At 40.3% G+C, this 12,355-nt stretch overlaps 1 protein-coding gene across 1 annotated transcript; it reads left to right on the top strand.

Moving 5' to 3' along the window:
* Positions 1-209: 209 nt before the first annotated feature.
* LOC147641084 (uncharacterized) lies at positions 210-5,186 on the top strand. Its single transcript, XM_086817946.1, has 3 exons — positions 210-643; positions 723-1,408; positions 4,449-5,186. The coding sequence occupies exons 1-2, from the start codon at positions 358-360 to the stop codon at positions 1,394-1,396; spliced, it is 960 nt and encodes a 319-aa protein (XP_086674072.1). The 5' UTR covers positions 210-357; the 3' UTR covers positions 1,397-1,408; positions 4,449-5,186.
* Positions 5,187-12,355: the final 7,169 nt, after the last annotated feature.

Below are 12,355 nucleotides of genomic sequence, written 5' to 3'. Positions count from 1 at the left end.
TCTGTTGTTCGATTATGCCTTGTTGGCAATGGCATGAGGTGTGTGAATACAATAATAGAGCTGGTCCCCGTGCATGCCCATCATATTCTCATAGACGGTATAGAATATATACCCATTATCCTCATTAATGCGAAGGTGGGCGATGCATAGACATAGATAGCAGCACCTTCGGAATATAAGATACCCATTATCATTGAAGATGGCAGATGCATAGTCAGCACCCAAGGGCTATCTTCTATCTTCTATATATATCGTATAAGATTATTGTGCTTAGTATAAGCGCAGCAACAGCAATAATACAGTCTTCTGATAAAAGTGTACAAGTCTGTGGGTGGGGAGGGGCGTGAACAATTATATATGGCGCAGCTGTCGGGCTCAGTGGTAGGGGAGCGGCAGGAGGTGGGGAACCCAAGCGGAGGCCAAGTGTACAGCGTGCGTGGGTGGCCGGAGGGCAAGCGGATCGAGAAGATAGGGGCGTGGAAGACGGGGTCGCGCATGAAGGCCATGAGGCTGTGGCTGACGGGCGACCACGTAGGCCAGACGTTCGGCAACCCCGACGGCGAGTACCGGGAGTTCTCCTTCAAGCCCGGCGAGCGCATCACCTCCATGTCGCTCTGGCCCGGCAACTGGAACGATATCCCAGGTCATATAATAAGAGATACATTCATTATTATTACGTATATGGTCATTGTTGCTAACACAATATTATATATAATATATAGGAAATCGCTTTGGCAACATCAAGTTCACCACCAACCTCGGAAATGCGTTCGATTTCGGGGCGCGTTGCGTGAGGGAGTACCCCATCGACTACTTCTCCGGCATCTTGGTGGGCGCCGACATACGAGCCGGCGCTGACGTAAACTCTGTCGCCTTCTACTTCCTGCGCGACATCGCCTACTGCCGCATCAAGGACGTGGCATACCCAGACCTGGAGACCATCGGCGGCATTGTTCCCATCACCCTGGACAGCCTCAAGCAGACCAACAATACGAAGCATGACATGCAGTGGAAGCTGGAGGGCTCACGCGAGTACACCGTCTCCAGCAAGTGGTCGGTCACAGATGCGCTCAGCGTCGGCATGTCCATCACCGTCAACGCAGCTGTGCCGGCGGTGGCGGACGTGACCGTGGGCACCAAGTGGGACTTGAGCCATACCGTCACGCGTGAGCAATCATGGAGCGACACGCGCAAACTGTCGTGGTCAGTCAGTAGTGTGTTGCAACCCAGGGAGTCTGTCTCTGCCATGGCCCTCACCCAGCGGGGCACTGTCAATAGCCTGCCCTACACGGCAAAAATGTTCATCAAGCTTGACAATGGTGCCACCTTCGAGTATCCCATCAAGGGCACGTACACTGGTGTCTCCGTGACGGATGTTTCTATTGTCTACAATTAGTTAAAATGCTCGGTTGGTACTACTAACACACAACCTTATCTACTACCTTCTAAAGAGCCTCATGTGCTCCAAGTATCTATGTGTCTGTAATCTTTATACCACCTAAGCCTAAGAGTACTTTACATTACTATTACAATTATGACATAGCATGCATATGCAAGCACAATGAAAACATATAAGTGTATGCATGCATGGATGCGAATGTGTGTGGGTGCGTGTGTGTGTGATGAGAAAGAGAGAGAGAGAGAGAGAGAGAGAGAGAGAGAGTGTCATTTTTAGCATTTTTATATGCATGAGCATGTCATTTAGTCTCCTACATTAGGACCTCAATGGAAGGCTTCTTGGGCCCTTTTATTTGGCAGTTTAAGGAGTCAAACCTTTTCTCTTAAGAAGAAACGTTTTCTAATTAGAAGCTTCAAAACGGCTACTTTATTCGAATTTGAATTTTGGGGAAAAAATGGAATTTAAAATCTAGCGGACAAAACCATATCATGTAACATATCTATGGAAAGCTATTGATGCGTAGATCACGGATCTATAATCTCCGCTCAAATTGGAGCTTGTATGTAGAAGTTATGGAGGTCCGAAAATTGTAAAATTACCTCCCCCCCCTTTTTGGGGGAAAAAGTGCACCCTTTGACCACTCTTACACCTCTCTTACAAACCCAACATTTCAGTCCACATGGCAACCCCCCATTTGGCTATTCCTTAATCACCTTGATTAGGCTTGGGCAAATTAAAGGGCCCAAGAAGACCCCATTCACTTCCTAATGCAAAATCCTAACAATTTTTTAACTCTAGATGTTTGTTACATTCAAAAGGGTTATTTAACTTTAGAATTGTACTTGAATTTCTTATATATGCTCTAACTCTACATGGCTATGCATCTATATTGTATGCATATGCATGTACCAAAGTCTGTATAATGTGTGTACGTGAGGATCTCTTTGTTTGTTATGATGTGTGATATAATATTTCTCTATCTATTAGCTCCATGTATCATCAATTGATATTTCAACACTCTCCCTGAAGGGGTCACTAATGTACTCCCATCTCGATCATGTATTGAAGCCTACATCCTATGGATGGAGTACTCTAATTTCCTTTATCATTAGGCACACCATGTAGATTGATTTGAAGTTTGACACAAGGATATGAAATAATATGTATGCTACAAAAGAGACAAGAGTGTTTCTTCTAGAAGAGTCACTCCATTTTAAGTGGGGTTCCTCCTTGGGGAGGCCGATCCTATTTCTCTTATTTTGTTCCTTATTGCATTAAGTGTGCTTATTCAAAACTCTTTTTGTTTTAGCGATCCTTAGTTATATTTCTTGGCTTGTTGCAATAGTTGCAAGCCACACTTGGTATTCCTTCACACCTTGGTCTTGGTCTTACTCTTGATCTTGGTCCTCATCTTGAGTAGAATGTCTTCTCTTCTGCAACAATGAGTTAATGGTCATTCATATGAATCGTAAAAAATGGTCGACATTTTCATTTTACACAATGATGATAGCACACATGACTTCTTCACAATGTTTGGTTCACATCATTTGCATTTAGAAATATACTACATTGCATATCGCATAAATTATCCTTTCTTGCTGCACATTATGATATTGTGAAGAAGTCATGATGCTTGAGGTTACTATTGGTCCATATTGTGAAAAGGCTCAGTTTCTTATTGCACCATTGCATGTAGACACTAACATCATTTTAGGCATGCCATTTAGAAACCAATATAATTCTCATGTAGTAGTCTATCCAACACACTCTGTGAATTTTGAGATAGATGATACTTTGCTTACTCTAAGAAGTGATCCTTCACATGACCTTTACCCTATCATTTCACACATTTCGGCTAAACGTGCCTTATACAAGCATGCAACAACTTACGTGATTTATGCTAATGACGTTGAGGACACTCGAGCACTTTGATCCCTAGGTAGGAAAACTTCTTAGATAAATTTAAGCATTATTCTATTGATGACCTTCCTCTTGAGTTGCCAGCATCTCATCCCATTAGAGAAAATGTGGACTCAAAATGGGCCTTGCAACAAGAACCCATTAATTTATAACAAAATTTGTTGATCAAGCCTAGCGTAAAGGCACCACTAACTATGATGAGAGTCTAGGAGTGAAACACTGAGTTGTAAGCAAAATCCACAATTGGTAAATAGGTATTCTAAGGTTTAGGTTCTTTGGCACAATATGCTCTAGGAATATCCTCGATGACTTGATTAACTCTTTTAATTTTTCCATCTAATTGAGAATGATAGCTTGTACTGACTATAATCAGACCGATTGTGGTGGTTCCCTAGGATCCGTTATACTGACAAAATTTGTCAAAAGATTTGAAAAAAGATGGCATGTAGTCGCCAAAATTTTTGAAGTTTGGACAAACTATCTCTAATATTCCTTTTGGCGCCCATACCATTTTCATTCTTCTTCTCAACGTCTAGAAGCTCTCATCTTCTAGCTCTCTCTCATCTCCTGTTTGACCTCAATGAGCTTCATTGCATCTTTTAGCTCTCTCTCATCTCTTTTTCAACCTCATTGAGTTCCATTGTTTCATTCTCTTGCTTCTATTCTATATGGAATCCAAAAGATATCCTTCGTCTTGTGTCGTACACAACAAAAGGGATGATGGAACTTGGGAACCCAAGAGTTTCACTGTAAACGACTGGGTTACTATGTTGCCCTCATGCAAGGGATCTCACAAGGTGAAAAAAACAAAAAAGAGAGGATACAAAATACCATTGGAAGCGATGCATTGCTGCTTTCAAGGTTACATCTGAAGGCTGGTTTGCTCAGGTCCATCCTATGCAAGCACATTGTAAGTTGTAGTTCAATTTTGCAAATATATTTTTTCTTTTAATACAAGTTTTAAGTTCCAATTTCTTCAGATATCTTTCCCTCAACAAGTTTTGAGTGGCAGCTTGTGGAAAGCTTCAGTGATACTTTCCAAGACATTCACAAATAATTTGCAGAGCTCATGTATGGTGACCAGAATGCAGCTTTTTTAATAAGGGTAATCTTTTTGTATACTATGCAGAGTACATTGTTCCCCCAAAAACAGGTGTGTATGGGCAAATTGAGGATTTAGCAGTGCCAAGCCTTCTTCTCTTAATTGGGACATTCCAGATGAAGTGATGGTGAAGAGCTTCAAACATAAAATATCCCAGGATATTCAAAAGGCCATGACTCCGGGAAGGATCTCGAGGAGGATACGGTTATCATGGTTCGTGCCTCTACATGTTGTTGTAGCTTGCTTCAGAGACGCAGAGTTACAGAGGACAAAGGCATCATGGGGCTAAGTAGAAACTTCCCAGTAGATTATTTGGACAACATTATAGGACTGTTTTGGAAATCTAGAGAGTATGACCATAAGGGTGACTACAAAAGGTGCCATGCATGCCCTCAATCCTTGGCTTTGTCTTACAATATCTCTCGACAATCTCTTACTGTGGGTTATGATTATAGGAGATACAAACTTAAGTTGGGTATCTGGGAACCTTTGGACTTTGATATAGATTGCATGTCATTTAGGTCTGAGTTGCAGGTTATTCCACATGTTGAAAGAAAGGAGGTTAATGTCACCTCTAAGTGGACGTTAAAAGACATTAGGGAAACCTTGGAGTTTCTTGACAACACCACTCCTAGTTATAAAATCAAGGTCAATGGTACTACAATTGGAAGAAGAGCTGAATGCTCTATATATTGTATGAGTTGTTTACCTCCAACTGTTGTAATTTTTGAACCATGAATGAATCGACAATTGACATTTTTCTTGGCCATTGCCATTTAAGAACAAACATTTAGTAGATAACTACGTCTTTCATAAACAAATTGTGATTTATATACAATAAATGGTACAAATACTTTGCTTGCTCTTGGGCTTCACTTGGTTTTTTTGGACTCCCAAACTTTGCTTCCTCTTGTCCTTGAGCAGTAAAAGCACCGAAGTTGAGGGGCTTCTGAGCAGAGGGCTTCTTTGCAAGAAAAGCACCGAAGTTGAGGGGCTTCTGAGCAGAGGGCTTCTTTGCATGAGATTTGTTTTGTGAGGTCCTCTTTGGCTAAGATGTCTTCTTTGCAGAGGACTTATTCACAATGGTTTCCTTTGAGGCTTTTTGCATCTTCTCTAATTTTTAAGGAGAATGCAATGGAAAACCCTTGCCTTTGCCTTTATGTCTTTTCAGCTTCTTCTCCTTCCCTTTTCTATGAGCCTCATCTCCTAGAGGAGGAGAGTCGGGATCTATAGGTGTAATTGCTTTGTCCAACATTATCTCAATACATCTCTCTCTCTTATCCACCAAATATAAGATTCATGGTATTTATTGCACTGCCAAAAAAAGTGGAGTTCTAAGACAAATAATGTACAAAAACATTAAGAGTAATGCAAAGGATTTTCTAGTTTTCTTACATTGATTTGTTGTTTTAACAACTTAAAATCTATTGTCCTGCAGGCATTTGCAATCACCCTCCATCCACAACTAGTAACGTCAGATTGAATTTCAACCTGAAATAATAGTGTAATTAGAAGAAATCCATCTTCAAACAAAGAAACATCAAAACTAAATTCTCAATACCTCTTGCTGAAGATACTTAAATGGCTTCTCTGTATTTGCAAGATCTTCATAATTTTTCTCTAAATATGCTAATATAATTTTGCAAGCACTGCAATAAAGAGCATATCAAATAGGTGCAATGTTTGTAACAAAATGGTGATAGTTGATGAAAAGAGATAATATGGTAGTTGATGAAAAGAGATACTTACATTTTACATTGACCATGGATACCAGCTAAGGAGTTCATGAAAGTAACCTCTCTATCAAAAACATCAATGAATATAAGACTCTAATGGCGACTGATGTTGCCATATATATATAGGCAGTGATGTGTATGAACACACTTAGGACCGTTGGGGCACTTTTTCCCTCTTTAGGAGGTTTTTTCCCCCAACTTGTATATACGCCCATCATACTAGGGCTAACTCATCTTTTGTACATTGACACAATCTAAAACACTTTGTGTTGTGTGCATTCTTGCTTCTTCTTCTCCAAGCTTGGTGTGCTTTCCTTCAACCCTAATTCCAACAATTGGTATCAGAGATAGACAATAGATTCTTCTTTATCCCTGGCACATACAAAGCATCTGAAAGTGTGAAAGCGCTGCCATTTGCAACAGTAAGCATAATTTTACCAATGCCCTTCACTGGGTAAGAAGCATTATTAGCACATGTGACAGTATTCCCATTAGGGATAGCCTCAAGACAAGTGAACATATGACGATGTGAGGTAATGTGCTTTGTAGCACCACTGTCAAAATACCATACATGAGAGTCAACAGAAACTACCAAACATGCATCATGTACAGATGGGTCATACTGGCAATACATGCTAAACGCCCATTCTGTATCCTGCACAACATTTGCTGAATCTGCATTTGTAGAAGCATCCGCTATTGTGGCTGCATTTGATTCTTGCTTGTTCTTCTCCAAGCTTGGTGTGCTTTCCTGCAACCCTAATTCCAACAATTGGTATACAGCCCACGAAACAAGGTGCCAGATATAATAATCGTATCACCAGAAGTCAAATCATGAACAGTACATTTATCATCCACAAATTTGACTACAAGTCCAAGTCTAGCAAGCGCAGAGACAGACAATAGATTCTTCTTTATCCCTGGCACATACAAAGCATCTAAAAGTGTGAAAGCGCTGCCATTTACAACAATAAGCATAATTTTACCAATGCCCTTCACTGGGTAAGAAGCATTATTAGCACATGTGATAGTATTCCCATTAGGGACAGCCTCAAGACAAGTGAACATATGACGATGTGAGGTAATGTGCTTTGTAGCACCACTGTCAAAATACCATACATGAGAGTCAACAGAAACTGCCAAACATGTATCATGTACAGATGGGTCATACTGGTAATACACGCTAAACGCCCATTCTGTATCCTGCACAACATTTGCAAAATCTGCGTTTGTAGAAGCATCCGCTATTATGGCTGCATTTGACTCCTTCTTCTTTGCCTCTTTAGCCTTTAGCTTAGGGCAATTCTTAATGACAAGTGTGTGGAAGATTCAGCAAATGCAGTTTCTCATGAGAAAAGGCAGTTTCAGATGCAAAACTATGGCATGCTCATTTTGGTCATCTGAACTTTGCTAGTTTGCTGCGTTTGTAGAAATTTGATATGGTTGCTTCATTGCCCCCTCTTGAGGCACCATTGAAACATGTTTGTGAAGGCTGTATTTTGGGCAAAATGCAGCATTCTGCGTTTCCAAAGGATGGTTCTGTGTGGGCCAATCGTTGCAAATTGCAACTTGTACATAGTGATGTATGTATTTTGGGCAAAATGCAGCGTTCTGCGTTTCCAAAGGATGGTTCTGTGCGGGCCAATCGTCACAAATTGTAACTTGTACATAGTGATGTATGTGGACCTATGTAAACTCCGTCATTTGGTAAACACTTGTACTTCGTGACTTTCATTGATGATTACTCAAGGCATGCATGGGTATATCCACTGAAGGCAAAGTTCGAAGTGTTTTTGTGCTTCAAACAGTTTTTGCTTATGGTTGAAAATGTATCCAATTGTAATGTGGGCACCCTCCGTTCTGATCGAGGGGGGAGTACATGTCTAAAGAGTTTAATGCATTTCTGGCTAGTCGTGGGATAAAACACCAATGTACAGTGCCGTATACCCCTCAGCAAAATGGTGTTGCTGAGAGGAAAAACAGGTCACTTATGGAGATGGCATGATGTATGGTCAAGAGCCAAGCTTTGCCACATGTTTTTTGGCTTGAGGCTGTCATGTGTGCTGCATATGTACTCAACAGGTGTCCTACTAAGGCCTTGCAGTCTATTACTCCATACGAAGCTTGGCATGGTAGGAAACCTTCTCTTGGTCACTTGCGTGTCTTTGGTTGCTTGGCCTATGCTTTAGTGCCTGTGCAACAATGCAGAAAATTGGATGATAAGGCTGTCAAATGCATTTTTTGTTGGTTACAGTGCTGAGAGCAAGGGTTACAGATTGTATCATCCACAATCAAAGCGTATCTTGATTAGTCGAGATGTTGTTTTTGTGGAAGATGCTGTGCAGCCTTTGTTATCATGTACCAAAGAGACAGGTGTGAGCTCACGGGATGTATTTGATACATTGTTGCCTCTATTTACAGGTGGGAATTCAAATGTAAGTCCTAATGAGACAAATATTCAGCCTATGCAGATTTCAAATGACATCATAGATCAGCCTATTTCTGATGCATATTTACAGGATATAATTCATGAGGATAGGGCTGAAAATAAGCACGCTAGAGGTATGCCTAAATGGCTGGTAGAAACCTTGCGTGATAGTAAAATTGATGCATCTATGTCTAGTCATACTCGTTCAGGTTTTCAGCATGCCTCTTATGCATCAAATTGTTATGCTTTGGCTGTGTCTAGTATGTGTGAAGAGGAAGAACCTCTTTCATTTGATGAGGCACAAAAATCAAAAAATTGGTTGGCTACAATGCAAAGTGAATATGATGCTATAATGAAGAATGGTACATGGATTTGCCTATTGGTAAGAAGGCCATTGGTGGATGTAAGTGGGTTTTTAAATTGAAACGAAAGCTAGATGGCAGTGTTGATCGCTATAAGGCTAGACTTGTTGCAAAGGGTTATGCTCAAGAAAAGGACATTGATTTTGATGAGACCTTTGCTCCCACTTGTCGTATGACTACCATTCATAGCATTTGTGCATTGGCAGCTCATAATGGTTGGAATGTACATCAGTTGGACATAAAGACTATGTTCTTGAATGGAGATTTGCATGAGGAGGTGTATGTATCGCAGCCTCGTGGTTTTGTTCAAAGAGGGCAGGAAAACAAAGTGTGCAGGTTGAAAAAGGCTTTATATGGTTTAAAGCAAGCTCCACAAGATTGGTATGAAAAGATACATGCATATTTGACTGCACATGGTTTTCAGAATAGTCCAACAGAAAGCACTTTGTATGTTAAACGTGTGGATCACTACAAGACAATGCTGCCATACACGCGTTTCATATACGCGATAAATTACGAGCACGTGTATGGTTGCGCATGTATTTAAATAGAATCGGGCGCATGTATTTTGGCATTTAAATTCGCGTGTATATTGGCATCTATCAGCACGTGTATTTACACGCAATAATACACGCATCAATACACGCATTAATACACGCATCAATACACGCTTGGTTAAAAAAACTGAATTCCTTTACAAAATTAAAAACTATTTTCTTTAAACCATCTCATAGTACATTACAGTATATATCATTACACAATCCCACTACATGCATTTACAACAATGAAATATATTCAAAAATAAATCATGAGATGATAATTAAAAGACAACACATACAATAGAAATGTCATCAATTTAGAACGATACAGTGACGGATTGGTTAGGGTTCGATCTCATCTTCAATAAGATCCATCCTTGCCAAACGATCAACATCAATATCCATTTGATCAATTTGTAAGGCTACGATTAAATTTATTTCACTATCGATATTCTGTACTCCATTGATAATGATATCGATGTCCTGATCATCCTCATCAACATCACCGTCATCCTCAATGGTAGGGTCATTCTCATGATCATGAGAAATGGCACGCTCATCCTCATTATCATGATCATCTCTTGTTTCTTGATCATCGATCACAACATCTTCATTGGCATGTTCGACATCATCTTCATTGCGGCTTGTTACATCCTCCATATGCTCCATATCAGTGAATGTATTATACATCACTTTGGAATGTGGTGCAATAGGGATGACGTACCACTTGCACCATTGGTAGATAGATAACCTACTCAAATACACATACTGCAGTAATTAATTAGCATATCAAAAGTCAAGGGATACGCGAGCTTAGATATATATGTACATGAAACACATTAGTAAAAAAATGCATACTTACTCACATTGTTGTGGCAATACGAGCCTATCTTTCTTTGTTTGCCAAAACTTTGTAGAGTCAATAGTTACATAGCCACTTGCATGGCGTTTTATCGTTGCATTAGGCCCTTTTTCCACCATGTTCATTTGCCATTTGACATCCAAAACATACACAAAGAAGCGATGAAAGTCAAGCCTAAATATGTCTTGGATTGTGCCACAATAATCATCCATTTTTCCATTAGCTCCCTCAAAGCTACTAATGACACCGCAATCTTGTGTATTTCTCTTTTCATCAATTCTTTGTGTTCGAAAATGCTTGCCTTCACACCATATAGCATTGAACATAGTGCACTGGACCAAAATAGAAGTAATATTTGTGTAAGTAATGTGAATAAATATTAAAAGCTAATGACTTACAACTAATGCAAAACATTAGTTCTATGTACCTTTAACATGCATCCTCGTGCATACTCCCATTCTTCTGCCGTGATATGCAGCCCCTCGTTGCTCTCTGCTCTCTCCATTTCCTCATGCAACCAATCAACATGGATATCATTCGGAAGTGTTGCTAGATGCTTAGGGTACGCCTTACGAGAGCCATGTTGCCTCCGAAAGAGAGCTCTTTCTGCTTGCCTTTTTGTCTTTGCATCCTCATATCTTATAACCCATCTACTCATCACATCACTATTAAGGATGCAAGTGAAATTGAGATCATCAATCAATGTTCTGTCAATTACTTTACTCTGTCCTTTTCCTTGAGGCATAATAGAGGTCATCCTCGAGTCCTCTTCATTGCTCCATAGTCGTGGGCAAAGAGCTGTCCACCTGACCAAGAAATTTTAAAATATATACAAGAGACTCTTGTATCAACCAACCCTCGGCCATGCTTCCTTCAAGCCTTGCACTTTGCCTCACAAAGTTTTTTAAGGTCTTCATGAAGTGCTCTAGGAAGAACATCCAACGTGCATGCACAGTGCCACATAAAGCGATTTCGTCCACTAAATGCACAATGAGATGTAGTTGACTTGTGAGAATGGTTCGCGGAGAAGTCTCCTCTACCAAACAAACCACCTCCACTGCCATAACATGCGCATCATTCAACGTGGCTGGATCAATTGCTTTGGAACTAACATATCTGAAAAATAAATAAATAGTACGTTATACCTCATGCACGTTCATTTTGCAAGGTATAATGAAGGGTGATCTGACATGGGTTTTACATACCTCACAAGCTCGCCCATCTTATAAATACATTTTGTCAAACTCTTATTTGCACAATGGTCGATGCTAGTAGGTAGTATGAACTGCGCACATAAGAGCACATGTATGTATGGTTTATGGCATTACAAAATTTAATTTCAACGTACAAGACTTGGAAAACACTTACTTGGAGCATCTTGTGCCAATCGTGGGACTTCAACCCATATAGTTGCTTAACGCTCTTTTCTTAGTGGTTGCAAAGGCTCCCTTCAATGATCTCATGCATCCAGTGGGAGTACGCAACGTGGTGATGGCCTGCTTTACCTGCTTCTCCTCTTTCTTTGATATAATCCATGGTGCAGGCGGAAGACGAACATGCCCACCCTCTTCTTGTGACCAAGCTTGACGCATACGTCCTGCGACCCGCAAGTCCTCATGTACGCTAACATTGTCTCGTTTACTAATAACATGTTCCCAAATACCAGATCCCACATTCTTGAAGATGTGCATGGGATCAAGAAGATGGTTGATCTTAAGATGGGTCCAATATGGTAGCCGAAAAAAAATGGAGTACCTACACAAGGGATTGCTCTATGTGACCTTTAATCCAATTAGAGACTACACAAAACAAGATTGACAAACATTACTATACCTGTTCATGCCATCTGGAGGAAAAATATTTGTAGACTCCCAAATACGCTTCCAATTTTTTGCACGAAGTGTTTGTGGAGGAATGTTACTCTTACTAGCAACATATTTAGGATGATCTGAGGGGAGAAATCGATGATGATTATCGAATATGGTCTCACACAAACCGTCAGCATAC

Source organism: Cibotium barometz, chromosome 2 (assembly GCF_041138505.1).
Source record: "Cibotium barometz isolate CiBa-2024 chromosome 2, ASM4113850v1, whole genome shotgun sequence".
Lineage (NCBI taxonomy): Eukaryota > Viridiplantae > Streptophyta > Polypodiopsida > Cyatheales > Cibotiaceae > Cibotium > Cibotium barometz.
This window is presented reverse-complemented; position numbering and strand designations above follow the sequence as displayed.